Source organism: Nycticebus coucang, chromosome 9 (genome assembly GCF_027406575.1).
Source record: "Nycticebus coucang isolate mNycCou1 chromosome 9, mNycCou1.pri, whole genome shotgun sequence".
Taxonomy (NCBI): domain Eukaryota; kingdom Metazoa; phylum Chordata; class Mammalia; order Primates; family Lorisidae; genus Nycticebus; species Nycticebus coucang.
In genome coordinates this window covers 28,287,742-28,311,578 of record NC_069788.1, presented here as the reverse complement: position 1 = coordinate 28,311,578, position 23,837 = coordinate 28,287,742, and the positions used below count along the sequence as shown (strand labels likewise).

Below are 23,837 nucleotides of genomic sequence, written 5' to 3'. Positions count from 1 at the left end.
CTGGGTGGAAAGCGGGGACTAGAAATGCATGTGCAGAGCTGGGAAGTTCCCGGGGGGGCTGACCCAGAGGATGGCTTTACTGAGCCTAAGATGCACCCGGCCCCCAGGGGATCGTCAGCCAATAGACAAAGGAAGACGGGTGGCTAAAACTGACAGCTAACGGAATACAAACCTGCAGGAGCAAAGACAGGGCCTGAGGCGCAGGCTCTGGGAACTCAAAACATCTCTTCTGCAGGAGAATTTAGTAGGGACAGAAACAAATTCCCACAAAGTTGTTCTGTTCTGTTCTGTCAGTAACATCAATCAGGGGCGGGGCTGGAACTGAGTGAATACCCCCCAGCCTCAATCAAGCACCCGAGGTTGTCAGGCCTTACCTCCCCCTGCTAAATAGAGGCAGAGCACAGTGGCCTGGCTGAGCAGAAATAGATTTCCTTGTGATTCAGGCAGGTGCAAACCCCTGGAGTATCTGATCACTACAGGCAACTGAGTCACAGCCCTGAGGGGCAATCAGTGACTGGGTGTGACAGAGGTGCAAGGTGGGGAAGGAGGCATCAACATTCCCAGACTGATCTATTTGCTGGGTGGGTCCTCCTGACTCCACGGAGCACCGGAGCAAGCCATATCTGAGTAGTCACCATACACCTGAGATCCAGTTGCCAGAGACCTTTTAAACTCTCCCACCTGACACAGGTGCTGACTGAGACAATTGATTTGGACCTTTTGAATTGAGCCAATCACCCGAGGATTATTCAGGTGGTGCCCTGGGTGTGTGGTTGTAGGAAGGTTTGATTTTCCTTTTCCAATTGTTGCCTGTGGGGGGTGTGGTGACTTAATTGCTGGTATTTCTCCACAGCTGAGACTTCAACGCAGAATAACTGTTTCACTAGAGTCAAACAGAGAACAGCTCAAAACAAGACAAAACCACTTAGCCCCACCATACCAAACAGGTTCACAATTTCTCAGGCCATAGCACTGTACAGGTCCTCAAAAAAGCACCAGGAGAAAAATCAAACAGTGTAAAACAATCATGGGGCACAATCAGCAGAAAAATTCTGGTAACGTGAATAACCAGAATAGATCAACCCCAACACCAAGGAAAGATATGGCAGATGTAACTGAAGATCCCATTCATAAACAGCTGGCCAAGATGTCAGAAATCGAATTCAGAATTTAGATTGCAAACAAGATTAATAGAATAGAGGAAAATTTGGAATTAGAAATTTGAGGAGCAATTCAAAAGTTGGAATTAGAAATTCGAGGAGAAATTCAAAAGTTGTCTCAAGAATTTAACGAATTTAAAGACAAAACCACCAAAGATTTTGACGCACTGAAGCAAGAATTTGCAGCCCTCAAAGATCTGAAAAATACAGTAGAATCCCTCAGTAACAGAGTGGAGAAAGCAGAAGAAAGGATTTCTGACATTGAAGAGAAAGATTTTGAATGCTCCCAAACTCTCAAAGAGGAAGAGAAATGGAGAGCAAAATTGGATCATTCTCTCAGAGAGCTCTGGGATAATTCGAAGAAGGCTAATATCTGCCTCATTGGAATCCCTGAAAGTGATGAAGTGGCCTCGCTAGGCACAGAGGCCCTTCTCCATGAAATTATGAAAGAGAATTTTCCAGACATGCCAAGAGATTCTGAAATTCAGATAGCAGACAGTTTCAGAACACCAGCATGACTGAACCGGAATAAGACATCCCCCAGGCATATCATAATTAACTTCAATAAAGTTAATATGATGGAGAAAATTCTAAAAGCAGCCAGACATAAGAAATCCATTACCTACAAAGGGAAGAATATTAAAATGACTGCATATCTCTCTGCTGAAACTTTTCAAGCCAGAAGAGGGTGGTCATCAACTTTTAATCTCCTCAAGCAAAATAACTTTCAACGCCTGATCCTGTATCCAGCTAAACTGAGTTTCATTTATGATAGAGAAATTAAATACTTTAATAACATTCATATGTTGAAGAAATTTGCCATAACCAAAACAGCTCTTCAGGACATTCTCAGACCTATCCTCCACAATGACCAGCCCAATCCTCTACCACAAAAGTAAACTCACTCAGAAAGTTTTGATCAAACTCCATGTTCCACAGTGGCGAAAGAATTAAAAATGTCCACTAGACTTTCAAAAAACTCAATACCCAAAATTTTACCAGACTTATCAATATTCTCCATTAATGTGAATGGCTTAAAGTGTCCTCTAAAGAGGCACAGATTAGCTGACTGGATACAAAAACTCAGGCCAGATATTTGCTGTATACAAGAGTCACATCTTACCTTAAAAGATAACTATAGACTCAGGGTGAAAGGATGGTTGTCCATATTGCAGGCAAATGGTAACCAGAAAAAAGCAGGTGTTTCAATTCTATTTGCAGACACAATAGGCTTTAAACCAACAAAAGTAAGGAAGGATAAGAATGGTCACTTCATATTTGTTAAGGGTAATACTCAATATGATGAGATTTCAATTGTTAATACTTATGCACCCAACCAGAATGCACCTCAATGTATAAGAGAAACTCTAACAGACACGAGCAACTTGATTTCCTCCAGCTCCATAATAGTCAGAGATTTGAACACTCCTTTAGCACTGCTGGATAGATCCTCCAATAAGAAGCTGAGCAAAGAAATTTTAGATTTAAACCTAACCATCCAACATTTGGATTTAGCAGACATCTACAGAATATTTCATCCCAACAAAACTGAATACACATACTTATCATCAGCCCATGGAACATACACCAAAATCGATCACATCTTAGGTCACAAGTCTAACCTCAGTAAATTTAAAGGAATAGAAATTATACCTTGCAACTTCTTGGACCACCATGGAATAAAAGTTGAAATCAGTAACAACAGGAATCTGCATACTCATACAAAAACAAGAAAACTAAATAACCTCATGCTGAATGATAGCTGGGTCACAGACGAGATTAAGAAGGAAATTGCCAAATTCTTGGAACAAAATGACAATGAAGACACAAATTATCAGAACCTCTGGGAATCCGCAAAGGCAGTCCTAAGAGGGAAATTCATAGCACTGCAAGCCTTTCTCAAGAGAATGGAAAGAGAGGAAGTTAACAACTTAATGGGACATCTCAAGCAACTGGAAAAAAAAGAACATTCCAACCCCAAACCCAGTAGAAGAAAAGAAATAACCAAAATTAGAGCAGAATTAAATGAAATTGAAAACAAAAGAATTATACAACAGATCAATAAATCAAAAAGTTGGTTTTTTGAAAAGGTCAATAAAATAGATAAACCTTTGGCTAACCAAACCAGGAAAAAAAGAGTAAAATCTCATCAATCAGAAATGAAAAAGATGAAATAACAACAGACTCCTCAGAAATTAAAAAAATCCTCAATGAATATTACAAGAAACTTTATTCTCAGAAATATGAAAATCTGAAGGAAACTGACCAATACTTGGAAGCACATCACCTTCCAAGACTTAGCCAGAATCAAGTGGAAATGTTGAACAGGCCCATATCAAGTTCTGAAATAGCATCAACCATACAAAACCTCCCTAAAAAGAAAATCCCGGGACCAGATGGCTTCACGTCAGAATTCTACCAAACCTTTAAAGAGGAATTAATACCTATATTACTCAACTGGTTCCAAAATGTAGAAAAAGAAGGAAGACTACCCAACATGTTCTATGAAGCAAACATCACCCTGATCCCCACAAACCAGGAAAAGACCCAACAAGAAAAGAAAATTATACACCAATATCACTAATGAATATAAATGCAAAAATATTCAAAAAGATCCTAACAAACAGAATCCAGCAATACATCAAACAAATTATACATCATGACCAAGTCAGTTTTATCCCAGGATCTCAAGGCTGGTTCAATATACGTAAAACTATAAGTATAATTCAGCACATAAAACAAATTAAAAAACGAAGACCATATGATTCTCTCAATTGATGCAGAAAAAAGCTTTTGATAATATACAGCATCGCTTCATGATCAGAACAGTTAAGAATACTGGTATAGAAAGGACATTTCTTAAACTGATAGAGGCCATCTACAGCAAACCCACAGCCAATATAGTATTGAATGGAGTTAAATTGAAATCATTTCCACTCAGATCAGGAACCAGACAAGGCTGCCCATTGTCTCCCCTGCTCTTTAACATTGTATTGGAAGTTTTAGCCACTGCAATTAGGGAAGAAAAGGCGATCAAGGGTATCCATATAGGGTCAGAAGAGATCAAACTTTCACTCTTTGCAGATGATATGATTGTATATCTGGAAAACACCAGGGATTCTACTACAAAACTCTTATAAGTGATCAAGGAATACAGCAGTGTCTCAGGTTACAAAATCAACATTCATAAATCAGTAGCCTTTATATACACCAACAATACTCAGGCTGAAAAAACAGTTAAGGACTCTATTCTATTAACAATAGTGCCAAAGAAGATGAAATATTTGGGAGTTTAACAAAGGATGTGAAATATCTTTATAAAGAGAACTATGAAACTCTAAGAAAAGAAATAGCTGAAAATGTTAACAAATGGAAAAACATACCATGCTCATGGCTGGGAAGAATCAACATTTTTAAAATGTCCATACTACCCGAAGCAATATACAATTTTAATCCAATCCCTATTATAGCTCCACTGTCATACTTTAAAGATCTTGAAAAAAATAATACTTCGTTTTATATGGAATCAGAAAAACCTTGAATAGCCAAGACATTACTCAGAAATAAAAACAAAGCAGGAAGAATCGCACTACCAGACCTCAGACTATACTATAAATCAATAGTGATCAAAACATCATGGTACTGGCACAAAAACAGAGAAGTAGATGTCTGGAACAGAATAGAGAACCAAGAGATGAATCCAGCTACTTACCGTTATTTGATCTTTGACAAGCCAATTAAAAACATTCAGTGGGGAAAAGATTCCCTATTTAACAAATGGTGCTGGGTGAACTGGCTGGCAACCTGTAGAAGACTGAAACTGGACCCACACCTTTCACCATTAACTATGATAGACTCTCACTGGATTAAAGATTTAAACTTAAGACATGAAACTATAAAAATACTATAAGAGAGTGCAGGGAAAACCTTTGAAGAAATTGGTCTGGGCAAGTATTTTATGAGGAGGACCCCCCGCAATTGAAGCAGCTTCAAAAATACACTACTGGGACCTGATCAAACTAAAAAGCTTCTGCACAGCCAAGAACACAGTAAGTAAAGCAAGAAGACAGCCCTCAGAATGGGAGAAGATATTTGCAGGTTATGTCTCCGACAAAGGTTTAATAACCAGAATCCACAGAGAACTCAAACGTATAAGCAAAAAAAAGAACAAGTCATTCCATCGCAGGCTGGGCAAGGGACTTGAAGAGAAACTTCTCTGAAGAAGACAGGCGCATGGCCTACAGACATATGAAAAACTGCTCATCATCTTTAATCATCAGAGAAATGCAAATCAAAACTACTCTGAGATATCATCTAACTCCAGTAAGATTAGCCCATAGCACAAAATCCCAAGACCGGAGATGTTGGCGTGATGGTGGAGAATAGAGAACACTTCTACACTGCTGGTGGGAATGCAAATTAATACCTTCCTGTTTGAAGAACATAGACTAAAAATAGATCTGCCATTCAATCCTGTAATTCCTCTACTAGATATATATACCCAGAAGACCAAAAATCACATTATAACAAAGATATTTGTACCAGAATGTTTATTGCAGCCCAATTCATAATTGCTAAGTCATGGAAAAAGCCCAAGTGCCCATCGATCCACGAATGGATTAATAAATTGTGGTACATGTACACCATGGAATATTATGCAGCCTTAAAGAAAGATGGAGACTTTACCTCTTTCATGTTTACATGGGTGGAGCTGGAACATATTCTTCTTAGTAAAGTATCTCAAGAATGGAAGAAAAAGTACCCAATGTACTCAGCCCTACTATGAAACTAATTTAGGGTTTTCACATGAAAGCTATAACCCAGTTACAACCTAAGAATAGGGGGAAGGGGGAAAGGGAAGGGAGGGAGAGGGTAGGTGGGTAGAGGGAAGAGGATTGGTGGGATTACACCAGCGGTGCATCTTACAAGGGTATATGTGAAACTTAATAAATGTAGAATGCAAATGTCTTAACACAATAACTAAGAAAACGCCAGGAAGGCTATGTTAACCAGTATGATGAAAATGTGTCAAATGGTCTATAAAACCAGTGTATGGTGCCCCATGATTGCATTAATGTACACAGCTATGATTTAATAATAATAAAAAAAGTTTTATAAAGTCTTTACTAGGAGGACACCTAGATGTTTTAAAACAATCAGATCTGGCGCTCTCCAAGAAAACATTTATTTGTATTAAATCAGTTATCTCAATTCTTCCCCTATGCATGCACACATGATCTCGACTTCAGGAAGAATCACTATCTCTGAGTTGGCAAATAAAAGTGCCCAAAATATTTATTTCTTCAGCCCTCACAGATATGCAAAGAAATACCATAGCTGCTATTCTCAGTTAAAATTAGGCAATTAAAAACCTTCCCCAGAGAAGCACATATAAACCTTCACTTTCCGCAAGTGTGTCTTTCTGCACCTATGACCCACAGAAAAGCTCACTGTTATGTGAGAACTGAGGGTCAGAGAAGGGGGCTTCTTAAACACAAACAATGAGAAATGTGAATTAGAGGCTGAAAGTGATCATTTTACTTGGACACACCACTCTATTTCATTACCAATGTAATGCTATTTTGTTACCAAGACGTTATGAGGAGGGAAGAAGTTCCAGCATTTCAAAAATATATTCCAGGGGCTACATCCTTATTCATCATCTTTGCCAGAGCAGGTGCTCAGAGAGCATGTATTTTCAGTGAATAAATGGATTTGTTGAATCATCTGCCCAACTGCCATTAGCATTTATGGATCATTCAGTGATCACATATAAATGCTTTCCCAGTGAGTTAATAGTTGGGCAGGAGATTGCAACTCTGGTCCTCTGTTAGCCGATAAGTTTCGCTTTCTTTCTCTCTCTCTTTTTTCATTTCTTTTTTTTTATGAAAAAGTACTTGTACAGTCAGATCACATTGCTTCCTAGCCCTTTTTATTCTCAATTCCAATTGGGTATGCCACAAATGATTCACAAGGAAAAACTACATATTTATGCAGGCAGCTGGCAGCTTGCGGGAAAGGGTTTAAGGCAAGCAGGGAATTTTGTGTGGAAATCAATTCTTTGCGGAAGTCAATGTATTATGGACACTCAAGCAAAAGAGATTCCAGAGAGAAATTAACTGCCCAAGTAAGCCAGCTCCTTGAGGTGTACATCTATAGTCACCAGAAAAAAAGTGAGTTAACCCTTCAGGCAGCTCTTAAATATGCATTACCTATTCAGTGGGGAGAGCGGGAGAACTGAGGCTGGGCCTTTAAACACAGAATTCCTTACAAAATTGATTCACAAACCAGAACAAATTCTCCTCAAATTAAATGCATGTCTCTAAAGGGCTCTTCTTCAGGGTTTTTCCACAGACTATCCTAAACAGGAGTCTGGTCATAGGAAATTTCCAGCACCTACATAAACACGGGCTACTCTGAAGCTGTGAAAGTGAACAGTCTCTTGCTATTTGAGAGCAAAGACTTGCTTTCCTGGCCAGAGGGAGTGGGTACAGGTTCACATAGGCTGTGTCTTCCAGAAAGATGGAGCCTCTGGACAGGTAACAAAGAGCCCTTTAAAGGATCCAGAGACTCAGATGCTGGGGCTGTTGAGGGAAGACAGCCCGGGCACGGAGTGCTCTAAGAAGCTACAGGTGATGCATTAAAGAACCAATCTGTTTTGGAAAGCGTGGCAAAGGCTGTCTGAGGAGCATAGAAAGGAATTCCACAAGGACCCCGGAGATCAAACAAGATAGTACACATGAGTCCTCACTGGCAAGAAGGCTTTGAAAGCTCAGGTTTTTCTTCCAGAGCAAAACTGTCCTGGACTTAGCTCAGGTGCAGCCTAGGTAGGGAGACAGGTAAACCACTTGCAACTATAAAACCTAAAAAGGAATATCACACTTCAAATCCCTTTGCACCATGCTAGGTGGAAGGTGAGTGAACTGCAAAGGTGACCGACTGAAAGCTCAGGTGAATCCCTTATACAGAGGCTAAGAGTTTGGCCTTAGGTTCTGGGAATAATATAAAAACCACAGACCACTGCACAGACTTAAGGATTTCTTCCCCTGCCTTCCTGCCAGATCAGAAATGTTAAGGTCAGACATATGGGGAAGAGAGAATTTAAGCTTTAGGGGTTGGTCACCCAAACATGAAGATGAAACCATCTTTTTGTTTGTTTGTTTGTTTTGTTTCTTTGTAGAGACAGAGTCTCACTTTATTGCCCTCGGTAGAGTGCCGTGGCATCACACAGCTCACAGCAACCTCCAACTCCTGGGCTGAAGCGATTCTCTTGCCTCAGCCTCCCGAGAGGAGGCGCCCGCCACAACGCCTGGCTATTTTTTGGTTGCAGTTTGACTGGGGCCGGGTTTGAACCCGCCACCCTGGTATATGGGGCCGGCACCTTACTAAACCATCTTCTTGAAGCCTAAATAAAGGCATTTGTTTAGCAAATACTATCATATCAATGACAAAGTCCTGGTTTTGATATTGCTCCATAACCATAGTTATGATTATATTATCTTTAGATATAATATATTATATATATAATATATTATCTTTAGCTTCTTTAGAAGAAGCTGGGTGAAGAGCATATAGGAACTATGTTTTATTTTTGCAACTTCTCAGTCTGAAATTATTTCAAAATTTAAAATTTAAAATAAGAAAGGTTGGCATATGTGTAGATGTACACAGGGAAAATGAGAAACCATAGCCAAATGTAACTTTATTTACAAAATATTCATTACAAAATTTTACAAAATATTTATCTACATGTTGATATATAAAAATATTAAACATATTCATTGCACGGTGGCAATAGTGGCTTCTATGTCCAGTCAGTCCTTCAACCTGGCATCTGCTATTCATACTGAGCTGTTGATAGGCAGCACCATTAGCAAGTTCATAGGAGTTTGAAACCTTCATCACGCCTCCAACTCATGAGAAAAAAATGGTTGAAGCAGATCACCCAGGAAAATATTTCATTGGTAGGCTTAATACAGAAACAATGGGAATGCCTTAAAGTATAGTATTTGGCAAATATGGACAAATAGTGGAAGTGCTCTTGATAAAAGACAAAGAAACCAATGAATCAAGAGGATTTGCTTTTTTAAAATTTCAGATTAATGTGAGAGTACAAACAATTAGGTTACAATGTTAGCATTTGTTAGGAAGAGTCCCTATTGCAGTTGTGTCCTTCATCCAGAGGACATGACATGTACCCTTACATTGTGCCCATGTGCTTTTATCATGTTTGAAAGCTCAGCAGATACAAAAGATGCAGCCAGTGACATGAGTGAAAAGTCTTTAGATGGAAGAGCCATCAAAGTGGAACATGCCACCAAACCATAACCTGAAAGTGGTAGACGTGGACCACCTCCACCTCCAAGAAGCAGAGACCCTCCAAGAGGTCTTAGGGGTGGAAGAGAAGGAAGTGGAGGAACCAGGGCACATTCCTTTTGGGGAGGACACATGGAAGATATTGGCTATTCCATGAATTTTAACGTGAGTTCTTCCAGGGAACCACTCCCAGTAAAAAGAGGACCACCACCATGAAGTGGGGATCTTCCTCCTAAAAGATCTGCCCTTTCAGGACCAGTTTGCAGCAGCAGTAGAATGAGAGAAAGAGCTCATATATCACTTGGAAGAAATAGTTATGGAGGCTCACTTCAAAGGGAACCCCTGCCCTCTCATAGAGATGTTTCTCTCCAAGGGATGATGGATAGTCTACTGAACATGGCTTTTAAGCAGAGATTACCCAACTTCTCGAGATACAAGAGATTATGTACCATGACCAACTTGTCATGATTATGGTCATTCCAGTTCACAGGATGACTATGCATCAAGAGGCTACCATGATAGAGATGGATATAGTCACGATCATGACAAATCAGATCATCCAAGTGGAGGTTCCTACAGAGATTCATATAAGAGTTATGGTAATTTATACAGTGTTCCACCTACACCAGGGCCCCTGCCATCTTATGATGGAACCTGTTGCTATAATGATTACCGCAGCTTGCATGATGGATATGGTGGAAGTTGAGACAGTTACCCCAACAGCCAAAGTGATCTCTACTCAAGTGATTGTGATCAGATTGGCAGACAAGAAAGAGTTTTCCCCCTTCTATGGAAAGGGGGGATTCCTGCAGCAGTTGAAGTTGTGGAGTACCAAGAGGTAGTGGCCATTGAGAAAGCTAATCTGATAGAGGGGTAGGCAGAAGCAGATACTAGAAACAAACAAAACTTTGGACCAAAATCCTTGTTCAAAGAAACAAACAAAAGAGTAGAAACTATTGTCATAACTACCCAAAGACTACTACAAGGAAAGATTGTGTTACCTTTTTAAAATTTCCTGTTAAGCTCCCCTCTGTAATTGTTATGTTCTTGTGAGGGAAAAAAGTAAAACATGTTTAATTTTATTTGACTTTATGTCATTGCTTTCAACAGGCAAATGTTAAATGCGTAAGACTTAACTTGTTGTACTAGTGCTGTAATTTTCCAAGTAAAAATGTCCCTAAAGGCCACTTCCTATCTGATTTTTCCCAGTAAATGAGGCAAGCAATTCTAAGATCTTCCACAAACATCTAGCCATCTGAAATGGAGAGATGAATCGTTCTGCCTATACAAACAAGCTAGCTATTACAGGGTGGTTGGGGTGTGCTAGGATTTTAGGATGTCTTTAAACTGAAATCTCAGTGGACTCAGAATGAAAAACCTGAAATCAGCTGCTTATATGAGGAAAGCGGTATTCCCAGTAAACCCAACACAAATGGATTTTCAAGGGTATCTCTTTCTTTTCAGGGTAATATTAGGGTACATATAATTAGGTTACTTAGTTGGCTTTTGTAAGTTTAAAATGCAAGTTGTAGTTGTGTCCTTCACCCAGGAAATATGCTGTATACCCATGCAATATAATCACATCTCTTTCTGTTCCACATAGCATTCACACACACACACACATTACCAGTACACACATGTGATTATTTTAGCCTTCTTAATATCCCTTTAGAATAAAGGCTTATTTTTAAAATATATTTTTTAGTGGACTCAGTGTGTCATCCACACAGGACACACTTAACAAACACTAACTTCCCACTTGCTCAATAATTGAAATGATCTTCATTGACTGTAAGGGTCCAGAGAAGCCCGAAACTTTCAGATTTTTCCACATATGCCCTGTTATCACCTATGTCTTAGAAATGGCACCATTCAGACAACAGAATACAGCATAATAGAAAAGCCAGTGGCACAGCTAAAAAAAGTGAACTAAACTTTGCAAGATTTAACACCAACAGATTGTCCAATAAAATCTAAATGCTACCACTGACTAAACTTTTTATTTTTCAGTCATCAAAATGATTTTAGAATCTTGGCATTTATTCATCACTTTCCTCTTTCCTCTCCCCATTCTTTGGTTGTGGACATATGCCTACATTCATTCATTCACTACGGTCAATAAATTTTTATTGAGCAACTACTATGTTCTAGACACTGTGCTAGGGTCCCAAACCCAAAAGGTAATGAAAGGAAGACTACAGAATTTTATGATATCAAAGATGAATATGCCAGGAATATACCCAATGAATGTGCATTATCACTTTAACCTACAACTTCATTCTCAAAACACATGCACTGTATATTTTTTTCCAAATTTTATAAAGTGGATATAAGAGGAAGAAAGCAAATGAAAGAAAATGGAAGGCATCTGCGGGGCAGGAAGCAGCTGACTGTGGACTCAATTTTTCTACCGCTGACCAGGTATTGTTCTCCCAGTCAGTCTGCAAAGGCTCAAGCAACCCACCAGCTTTTCAGATGACCCTCCAGTTCTCTGCACCTACAGCCAGCTCAACCCTTCTTCCAGGGAGCCAGTAGGCTGCATACCTGTCCAGGAGAGACAAGGTCACGGCCCAGTGAGACAAGGACACTCCAGCATCACAGAGCAAGATGAGCTGGGCAACCCTGAAAGTTTACTTTCCCCTGGGCATTTGGATGTATTTAAGAAAGTACACAAAAACATGGCTCTTTAGGCCCCAAAGTTTCCTGGCATAGCTGTGCAATAGCCCATTAGTGGCCAACAAGTTAAATGCAGTCCAGCTGCCCTAGATCTAGAGTTTGGCTGCCTACAATCCATGTGGTTCTGCCTCCTTTCCTCATTGGCATATTAGCCACCCCCATTAGGCACCTAAAATGGTGTGTAAGTGCTGTGTTTGGAATAAACATAATTAAGAGTCTAAGGAGGACTGAAGGGCTAACCAGGACCTTCATTAGGGATTAGTCAGCTGAAGGTAATTAAAAAACAGATGATCAGGGAGAAAGAAGATCATCCTTTGAGTTTCTTGGAAACCTGGCATAATTGTATGATGCCCAGAGGACTGTCCTAGAAGAGCGAGTCCCTTATCCCTTTTTATAGACTATTCGTGGGATAAAATAATTGGAAAAAGGGAAACTAAATGGCTTTCCATTACTCTGATGCAAGTACTTACTTACAGATCTATGGTTAAACTGTACCCAGAAAAGTTAAGTTCTTCAATGTTTAGACAGAAATTTACCAGGAGAAAGAAAATAATATTAAGTCGTACTAAATAATAGAATTAAAAATCAAGGTCATCAAAGTGTACTTCCTCCTTCTGAAATCTGATGTGATCTCATCATATACTCAGGCCTCAGTTTTGAGCACTCTTAAAAGACAGCCACATGGCTGTATTAACACAGTAAGATTATGAATATTTAGTAAGTCACTGGTGCTGGAATTGAGACAGACAAAATCAGCACCCACAGCAGATAGTTCAGGAAGATATTTTAGTTTGTATTCATCCAAATGACCAGAAATTGATCGATATCTATTTTGCTCCATTAGCCATTGCTTTCATGTATCCTGAAAAATTAATGATTACATTTATCTGAGAGCACTTTTTTAGTACAAAATTACAAATTATTTTCTTGACACTAATATACACCAAGTAAATATTTCATACCATGTCACTGATGCTGCCACTCCAGCAAACTTTGGGAGTGAACTTCATCCCCTCTCACCTCTGATCTTCCTGGTGGAGCTAAGATCTTACCTCTATGATGTTGGTGGGATTGCGGATGTAGATACCAGATGGTGTCAGCATCTCAGGATTGGAGAGGCCCTCGGCACCAGAAACACCGATGATCACATTGTTTCTTACTATATTTCCCAGTTCTAACAGGTCTAATTTACAAAAAGACAAATCAACCCAGGGGAATGCACAAACATAATTAAAATGTATACAACTCAACACTTGTGAGTCTACTAATACACATTAGAGTTCACATAATACTTTCATATACGTGTACGTGTGTATATATGTATATATGGACATTTAGAAAGTATGCTAAATAAATGGAAAATATTTAACTTTTTGTCATCAGGCGTATCTACAAAATATATGACAATTTAAAATAAATTGCAATAGATTTAAAATCGCTTTACATATTTACCATTTTTTCTTCCAGGAATAGCCTCCCAAGAGATATGTCTTATCTCCATGAATGTCCCTGAGAAGAAAAGACCATGTTACTTCAGCCTCCTTTATGATACTCAGCAAAATAAGGGACACTGCAACGCTCTTTCTTCTTTGGATTTAGATTGTTTAGATTTTGTGTTTATATTTTTATCTATGAACCAGAAACAAAGATACGGATCACATGGACTTTTTAGTTCTAGTAGAGTAGCATTAGTCGGAAGTTCATTTTAAAGAAAAAGAAGAACAGAGAAATAGTTCTCCTGCTTTACTTTGTGGGAGGAGTCTTAAGCACTGTCTCCATAGTCAGAAGCCACACATCCTGTGTTAGCTCCAGCCCCATTCCTAACTATTCAAATTGAACATGAGCTATCCGCATGCCTCTATCTTCCCCTAGAGCAGCGGTAATCAACCTGGGGGTCGCGACCCACAGGAACTGTATTAAAGGGCTGTGGCATTAGGAAGGTTGAGAACCACTGCCCTAGAGGATCTGGAATGTCGTAGAGGAATAGGCTGGACAGTACCTTACCCTTATATCCAAATGACTAAGGTTGCAATAGAAAAGAATACAAAAGCAAGTAAGCCTGGGCTGGGCTATGAAGAGAGATTAGTTACTCATGAGGTATCAATAAGGAACAGTCCCCTCTCCCCCTCATTATTAATTCTTTAGGAATCTAGGCATTCTCTGCCATTTCACATGTCTGGTTTGCAAACTTGTTATGCACAAGATTTCATTAATAAATTTGTTAATTCCCTTAACTTGTGGCATGATAGATACCAAGAGCCTGTAACATTCACAACATCTAAGCACTAAGGGCTAAATTCCTCCTACGGTCTTTCTTCCTTGCCTAGTTAATGTATATTCCACATATAGTCATCCCTTGGTACACATGGACAATTGCTTCCAGGTTCCCCATGGATACCATAGTCCTGGCTTACTCAGGTCCTTCCATGGGCCCTTCAGAACCCACAGATAGAAAAAGTTGACCCTGGATGGACACAATTATACCCGTAATCCTAGCACTCTGGGAGGCCAAGGTAGGTGGATTGCTTGAGCTCACGAGTTCAAGACCAGCCTGAGCAAAAGCAAGACCCTGTCTCTACTAAAAAGAGAAAAACTGAGGCAAGAGGATCGCTTGAGCCCGAGTTGGAGGTTGCTGTGAGCTATGACACCAGAGCACTCTATTCAGGGTGAAAGCTTGAGACTCTGTCTCAAAAAAAAAAAAAAGAAAGAAAGAAAAAGAAAAGAAAAGAAATGCTGCGACCGTTTAATACAGTTCCTGTGGGTCGCGACCCACAGGTTGAGAACCGCTGCTCTAGAGGCAGATAGAGGCATATAGATAGCTCACGTATTAGCAAGTTTCACATCCTGAGAACACTGTATTTTCAATCCAACCTTGGTTGCAGCGTTTGAACCCATGGCTACAGAAACCCAACTGTCACTAATTTTTTAAAAATCCCCAGGAAAGTGAACCCACATAGCCTATGCCATGTTAATAGTTAACTATAATTGTTTTCTGTTAAAATAATATTGTTAGGACACCTTCTAGAACCTCCACTCAAGGTTTCACTGTTTCCCTTGCACATACAAAAGTAGGAACAAACAAAACCAGTCCTGTGTCTGTCATGTACACTTCCCTATGGCTGTCCTCTTCTAATCCAAAGACTTTCCTGCACCTGACCGCCTCATCTGTTCCTGGTTCTTTGCCTTTTAGAGCCAGTGTGTGTTTTAAAGCAAGTTGATATGATTCATATTTTCCTCTCAGGATTAGAATCTTTATGGATTTCATTCAACAGATTGTTCTTAAATGAAACATGCATTTTCCCACTGATGATATCACAGAATTTATTTAAATATAAAGCAATATTTAACAAATACTGTTACAGTCTTCCTTTCAGTGAAAGCTTCTGATTTGCCCTTTTTTTCTGATACATCCACAGACCCTTTGTTCATGTGTTCATTTCTTTCAATAAACAGACCTAAAATGCCCTAGTTAATACACATATGCTAGGGGTTAAGGAGAAAGTGAATGCGTTCATGAAATCTGGTCATAAAAAGAAATTAATCAAATGATAAAAAATATGGCATATAATTTTAATCAAGAAATGTCAGTAACAGCTTAGAGTTTAAACAGAGGGATCTAGGGGGAATCTAGGGGGAAAAGATCTTGCAGGAGGAGATTGAGTGGCCTAAACAGAGGGGGAATGTGCAAAGGCCCTGGGGCAGGAAAAAGTGTAGTCCTTTAGTTTGGAAAAATTAAAATAAAGTAAGTTAGTGTCACTAGAGTAAATAGATAAAAAGAGTAAGACATGTTTATAGAGGGTAACAGAGGCAAAATCACTGTCAGGGTCATTTAAACCTGGGTTTTGAGTTGTATTCTAAGAGAAATAAAAAACTCATAAAGTGTTAACTAGACAAGTAATATGATGCAACATGGAATTCTCAAGGATCCTTCTGGGTTTTATAAGGGAATGAACTTTAGAAAACAAGTAGATACATATAATCAGTTAGAAGATTCTGAAACATGGACTTCCTTACCAAGCCACAGGAGCAGTTACAAACAGAATTCAAGATTTTTAAGTCCTCAGCCATCTAAGTTGGAAAATCTTAGAGATTGTACAAAGACCTATTTATATGACTATGTGACTTAGAATTATTGTGAAATTACTGGCAGTAAATTTTAAAACTCTCATCATATGCTCATCAATCTAAACTGAACCTTTGAAAATGTTTGCCTGTTGGTAAAATTGAGTAAGCCAATCAGTGATTGCTAAATTTAAATTTAGAATTTTTATCTATGGCCTATTTCTAACAATCAGAAGGCCAACGTTTTTATAAATTGGAAATTCAAAATTGGAGGAGAGCTCCTCATGAAAAACTATGTGTCCAACTTAAAAACGCAGAAATTAAACAAGCTGATTGCACTTACCCACCAGCAAGGCATGGCCTAAAATATTGTAGAAAATATTACTTTCCACCTTCAAGCCAACAGTCCTGCATATGCCAAGGCCTCTACTGAAGGAGTTCCGCACTGTGCAGCCCTCCACATAGGAATCTGAGTAGGAAAGAATAAGGAAAAGATTACATATGAATCTCAAAGTTTCCTCAGATTCCATTGACTATATTCAAACCAACCTAGGCAACAGCTAAAAGCATTCTCTCATGCAATAATGAAACTCAGGATATCAGAAGTTAGAAGTAGCAATCAAATCAAGAAAGAGGAAAAGGGTAAAATCCATGGACCCAGTGTTAGAAAAGAAAACAGTCAGAGATGGAAAACAGTTCAAACCACAGAGGAACACAAGGCAGGCAAGATTTCCAGCTGGTGATTGTCTTTGCTATCAACTCTCATCACAATAAGGCAGGTGAGAAGTTAAGGGCCATGTGAAGAGTTACACTCCTGGCCCAAGCCTGATCCTGATCTTTGAAAACTGCATTTGGCATGAGGAAACATAGTCATTATTTCTTGAGCTATAATTTAATATTTATAACTTCCCAGGCAATAATATTCTTGGCCCAAGACAGCCAAAGATTCTTATTCCGAATTGTCAGCATGGTCAAAGGTTGACTTGAGGATCATTTGAAAGTAGTAGGTTTATAAATCTAAAGAGGATATATCCTCTACCATCCTAAAAGAAACTGACATTTAGGAAATCATTACACTAGCTCCACAGGCATATTCTATGACCCCCAAATCTGGTTATATGACCTAGATCAGTCAATAAATAAATATTTTATGGGTGTCAATTATATGTTTTAGGAATTGTGCACTGTACTGGACTGGGAGTAATAAAGTTGAGCAAAACTAAGTAAAAACTATATATCTTCAGTCTGATGGAGGAAACTGACATTAAAACAATCAAAATTCATTATTTGAATGATTAAATTATAAATACTGGTGGGAGGAAGGAGCTTTATGTTATTATCAGGTAGTGAGAAAGACATTTATGGATGCCAAATATTTGGAATATTATAAAAATTACTTTGGGTTATGGAATAATCTGACTTTTAAAAATGGGACTATCTAGAAAAGTCTCAACTGTAATGTCCCTATAGAGTCTGGACCTCCACATTCACCTCAATCTCAGCTCTTCTAGTCTGGGTGCCAACTCATTACTCATCAAGAGTCCATGGTGGCACCTGTGGCTCAAGGAGTAGGACGCCAGCCCCACATACTGGAGGTGGTGGGTTCAAACCCGGCCCCAGCCAACAAAACACTGAAAAAAAAAAAAAAAAAAGAATTCACCTCAATAAATTAACTTATCTATACCTACTCTGTAGAAAAGACTGCCTATGGCGGACAGAATCTCCATCATAAGATCACCTAATCAGAGTATGCCTGCCCAGGTGAACAACCAGTAAATTCTAATGTGTTCTTATAGCTCTTGCAGATGGGGTTCAGGGACTGGTAAACCTTTACAAAACATTGTATGAAGAGCCTAACACCTTCTAACTCGAGTGGCTGGGGACAATTTGCCACACAGGGCCTGAGGGCCTTCAGGACATGAAACAACAAAAGATTTTTTGGTAAGCATGCCAGCCAGAAGTCTCTAACCTCTGAATTAATGTGTTACCCCCATCTCAGGAAGCATACTTGAATTTTAACAGGGATTTACAGGCCTAACGTAATAATGCAGTGATTTTCAAATTCTTTTTAAGCACTTGAACATTTTTCAAATAAAACTCATATATAAAAATAAACAAACGTGTAGGTTGAGGGAGATAGATTAGGTAAAATTTGAGCAAGGGAGGGTTTTGATTATGTTCAATTGACAAACGTTCTATAGCCTTGTAAGCAACAGGAGACCAAAGAAGCAGAGAGGAAGGCAGGAGGACAAAAACTCACCCAATGTGCTAGGGAAGGGACCAAGTAGGAACCATCCAAATGATGAAAGAAAAGGAAGAAAGGGAAAGAAAGCAAGGCGAGGGGAGAGGAAGCAAGAACAAGAGAGAGAAGGACAGAGGGAGAGAGAGAGAAAGACACAGAGAGAGAAAAAAGGGAGGGAGGGAGGGAAAGGAAAGAAAGAAAGAGAGAGAGAGAGAGAGAGAGAGAGAGAGAGAGAGAGAGAAAGAAAGAAAGAAAGAAAGAAAGAAAGAAAGAAAGAAAGAAAGAAAGAAAGAAAGAAAGAAAGAAAGAAAGAAAGAAAGAAAGAAAGAAAGAAAAGAGAAAAAGAAAGAAAGAGGGAGGAAAGGAAAGATCTGGAAAATAGAGATAAATATACATCCTTGGCATGCAGATAATCTGAAATGAGGAATAATGTTGCAGTTGGAGCCAGGATCCTGGTTTTAAAGACCTTAAGAAACTTACCTATTGAAATCCTAGCATCTCTCAGGGTCCACATGCACCACAAAGTTCCCTGATACCCTTTGCCAAGCATAAACCTCAGAACCCCCCAGAGCACCACCCCTTTCCTTAAACAATGGCAAAACTTAAACATGTGGGTGCCGTGCATCTTAGGGATGGGGATTTCATTTCATTCAGAAACGAAGCAGCTGTCCTGATTACCCGGCATCTGCAGCCCAGTTCTCAGACTCTACATTCTAGCTTTGGCATCGGGCTTTTGCCCTGGAAGTTCCTACATCCAGCTTTGGTTTCAGAACCTTTAATCAGCACATCCGGTCATATTCTTTTTTGGTGATTCTGATCTCATTTTCCATCTAGTTGTTCTCACCTGGTTTTAACGTTTCCTGCTCCTTTTTGGAATCTTTAGCTCTAACCAAGATCTGCACATCTGCCTGTTCCTTGTTCCCAGGAAAAGCACCCAGATCCCAGCCTGGTGGGACCCATTTTCCCATACAGAAGATTCCTGAGTTAGGACAACTTCACTAGAAGTGCCTCCTGCTGTGCCTCGACTCCCACAGTGCTGATTATGTACACCACTCAATGTCATAGAGCTAGTGAATGGTGAGAGGCAGAATTCAAAATCCAGGATTGTGGGGTTCACTCTCTAGGGTTATACTTACAGTGATATTTCTCAAAATGTACTCCTGGGACTTCTTATTCCAGAACCTCGAGGTTTACACATTTAAAATTCAGATCCCTAGGACCACCTCAGACCAGAATGTGTTGGGATAAGGTCTATAATTCTGACTTTTAATAAGTTCTACAAGTAATTTGTTTAAGCATACTGAAGTTTGAGAACCACTGATTTAGAATATAAATAATTATCCATTCTCTGAATTCCTCAAATCCCGCATACCACCTATAATGACCCTCAGCAAACAGTATCTTAAGAATAGGAAAATAAAGAAAAATTAGGTCTTAGGTCTGGACCTCCTTACCTCTCAGCATTCCCACCAGAGTGAGTGAGCTCAGATGCTTCTGGAAGGCTTGCCCCAAGTCTTGGAATTGCACTCCCTTCAACTGGACCCAGCTGGGCTCTTCTGGGAAAGACTGAATGATCACACTGGCCCCCAGATCTCTAGATCCCAGCATCCTCTCACTCATGGAATACAAACAGTGCTTCTGATTACCTAAAATGTAGAAAAAAGTCCAGAAGACCTAAGGCATGTAGAACATGCTTCTAGACAAATCCCCCAGTTTAAAAGGCACTATCAGCACAAAGGACAAACCATTATTATTTCATTCAGTAATCTTACTTCCCTTTTTCTTTGATTCTCCTCTGTACATTATTAATTAAAAGATCCGATAACTAGGACCATGATGTTGCCTTCGCTCTATTAGTTCCAGAAACTCCAAATCAATCACCTTAATTACTATCACAAAGAGGCAGACTCTAACCCACAAACCCAACTTAAATAGATGCTTATTTCAATCCAAAAGATCCCCTGGAGGAAATGTGCAATAAAATGACCTTCTCGTGGCTTATAATTGTAGGAAAGAGAAGTGAGCACTGAACACAATCACAGCACTTTGTAGTGTTTCAAGCTGTGCAGTGGGGTTTCCCCTTTACTATACTATTTTAGAGTTTGGGAACCTAGCAATAATGCCACCACAGAAATGGCAAAGGGCTCCGGAGAAGCAGCTGAACAGCCCCTGCACCAATACCTCCACCCCCAGCTAAGTTGATAGTGAGGACAGCAAACTACCTGAACATGACACACACAACTACTGCTGCTACAAAATGTTGCCACCTCAGGATCCAGGGCACTTTCTGTTGACACATGGCATTTAGTTGTATGAACTAATCTCAGAATGGAGAAGAAGTCATCTCCTGAATTGGTTCTTTGTTATTCATGTTAATGAACCAAAGAAATGCTCCCCCCCCCCAAAAAAAAAAATGCATCATTCTACAGTAAATTTGAGTCCAGTGATTTGGTAACACCCACAGAATAAACATACATGGTGGCTATAAAGTCCATGTGCAATATGACCACCCTGTATTAGAGGCAAGTGAAGCATATCTGTATGCTTTATCACAATTTTGATTATTTATGCCAGTGATCCACAACATTTTTGAATGGCCAGATCTTACAGTATTGGATTTAGCTACCTTATTCCCACACATCAATTCCACACAAAGAAGGGGTAAATGACTTATTTTAAGAATATTGTAATCATGTTTAAGATATGGGATGAAATCAAGGATGTTTTCCATTAGAAGCTTACAGATTATAATGGCTTAAACCTAGAAGCATGGTCTCACTAGCAGCATGATCAAATACAATGGTTTTTAAAGTATGATCTGAGAATACCTGTATGAGAATTACCAAGAGAGTTTGAATAGAATGCAGATCCCAATTCACAGAATTGTTCACATTGGAAGTGAATGTATTCTAATCCATTGTTATCCAAACATTTTTTTCAGAAGGACACATTTATGAGTAGGTGACGCAAGTAGGGGGAGGCAGGGAGGTCAATGTCCCTCTCCACTAGTAACAGCTCCCCACACCCAAACTCACGGCAGCATTATGCCCACATGTGCCAATATGTGACACATGACACAAATCTTTTAGGCTCCACAAATCCACAGACATCTCTTCTCAGTTGTTGGCCTAGCATCTCAGTTTCAACAGGTACAAATTTAAACTCATGTTCACCACCCTCCCACCCCAAAACCTGCTCCTCTTCCCATCCCAGTAAACAGCCTCCTCATCCATCCAGAGCTCATGCCTGGAAGTCATCCTTGACATCCACACCATCCTGGACCAAAGTTGACAAATGATGTCTTCACAACATATGAAAGCCTCATAATCTACAGCCTGAGAAACCAAAACATAACCTACTAAACTAACCATCCCTGAAATAGATGTTTAATAGGTACATCAGTGTGATTCAGTGCCTGCTATTCTACTAGAAGATAAATTGACTCTTCCACCACTTACCTAAAATATGTGATAGTTCACTCAGAAAACAAACCCCAAAGGGGGAGGGGGTGGGTGAGCCCAACGAGTCTAATCACTGAGAATGTGCTCTCTGAGCCCAGGACTCTGGCATTATGGTTTTCCTAAGAATCTTAGAAGGGGCCTACAATCAGAGTTAAAGCTTCATTATCACACCAAACTCAGATACGTCATTCCACTCTCCAGATTTAATTCTTTAGCGGAAATATATTCCCCAGAGAAATAATGAATGTATTATTTCTTTTATGTTTTGTCTACCATTTTCACAAGGTTGTTGGGCAATAGGATGGGCAGAAGCCAGCGGATAAAATAATAACTTACCAAGAGCATTCTGAAAAGTACAGGATATTACGGACTTCCAAAGGTTAAGGGCTTATTCTGTTTTGAAAGCGGTTGACCACAGCAATGTCACATATCATTCACAGGAAGAACATTCTTTTTGATCCATTGGACTTTTCTAACAAAATACTTTTTTACCTTCTGAAGCACTGGCTTCCTGGCATGAAGCAAGGAGCTGCATCCTCTCCTTGGTGAGATTTCCTTGTATGGTAATACTCCTGCTCAGAAGAGCTAAGGTGACTTTTAAAATATGGTGCTCTCCAGCCACCGAATTCTCTGTAATGTTGTAAGAATATCTGGGAGGGAAAATAGGGAAGAGACATCTGAAAAAATTACTCCAAATCTTGTTAGGAATAGTAAACTACTAGATAATCATAATTCTTTCTTAAGGGTCTATGTCTTTAGAATCTCAAATACAGAATAGAAAACTACAGACAGAAGTACACGAAAATTAGGAACTATGTTGATTATGACACTGACCATTTGCTATAGGACAGAAGTTGTAGAGTCTTGCAGGAGAAATTTATTTAAGATGTCATTTTTACTCGTTGGGACTTGACCATTATTTATGGGAATAATTAGCTGAGAAATATTTTTACTGCTTCTATTCTTGGCTCTGCCATGTGTAGCTTACATATTGGCAGGTACGTGGCAGGTGTTTGTTGCATGTTGACTGGAGTATTGCAAACAATTGATCATAAACTTTGATAGAATTTTGTTTTTAATAAGTCATCAAAACATTTCACGATTTATAATTTTCTTGTCCAAACGTCTAGCATTATTTAATGTAAAACTGCATCACTGAAAGACAAATAAATGCCCTGACCCCAACACAGTCAAAACTTCATCTTCTTTCATGTGAACATAGCCAAGCTGACTCTCAGTACCTCAAGGGTGACCTAAGATAGAGGTCTGTGTTGTGCACAGTTTCCACAATGACAATCTCTTCCATTGGTCTGACACCTTCGACATCTGTCCCACTGATGATGACAACTTCATCCCCAGGCTGCCAGTCTACAGCATCTTCTAGAGCCAACACTGTGTCTTGGGCATGGGCAGCTGCTCGAAGATGGGTGACAATTACTTCTGGTAGTGAACCTAAAGTAGCCCAAGGAAAACTTGTTCAGATATTTGAACAGTTAATTAAAATGGGATGTTACTCAGCCAAAGAATTCTGTCAAAGAAGAACCTGGGAAAGCAAGCTGCAGGATAAATAACCACCAAATTTTGGATATTTGTTTTGTTTTGTTTGATATTAATGTCAATAAGAGTAATCCAGGAGAGAATAGTAAGGTGTGAAAAGCACAGAAATTGTAATCAGACTAAATTTGCATTTGAATCACAATCTTGCCATCTTCTGACCAAGGAATTGGGGCAATAGACTTATTGGTTGGCTTCAGCTTCCTCCAGTTAGTTAGAAACAGAAATAGCAAGGTCTGCCATAATGGAGTTTTAGGAGGATTAAAAAGAGATAATATATATGAAATGTCTATGTGTACCAATGCCACATGATACACACAGAACTTCAAGGTAAGTTAGTCTTTTCTCTTCCTTCCCTGCATCACG

The 23,837-nt window shown here is 39.3% G+C and overlaps 1 protein-coding gene and 1 pseudogene across 3 annotated transcripts in view; one reads left to right on the top strand and one right to left on the bottom strand.

Moving 5' to 3' along the window:
* Positions 1–23,837, bottom strand: part of PKHD1 (PKHD1 ciliary IPT domain containing fibrocystin/polyductin) — a 497,465-nt gene that overhangs the window by 259,036 nt on the left and 214,592 nt on the right. For all 3 annotated transcript variants that reach the window (XM_053602538.1, XM_053602539.1, XM_053602540.1), the window contains 6 exons: positions 23,159–23,369; positions 22,410–22,567; positions 19,911–20,102; positions 16,558–16,683; positions 13,605–13,661; positions 13,205–13,335 (listed from right to left, as the gene is read on the bottom strand). In XM_053602538.1, the coding sequence (XP_053458513.1) occupies positions 13,205–13,335; positions 13,605–13,661; positions 16,558–16,683; positions 19,911–20,102; positions 22,410–22,567; positions 23,159–23,369 (875 nt within the window). The remainder of the gene's footprint in view (positions 1–13,204; positions 13,336–13,604; positions 13,662–16,557; positions 16,684–19,910; positions 20,103–22,409; positions 22,568–23,158; positions 23,370–23,837) is intronic.
* On the top strand, positions 9,088–10,370 carry LOC128594033 (RNA-binding motif protein, X chromosome-like; annotated as a pseudogene).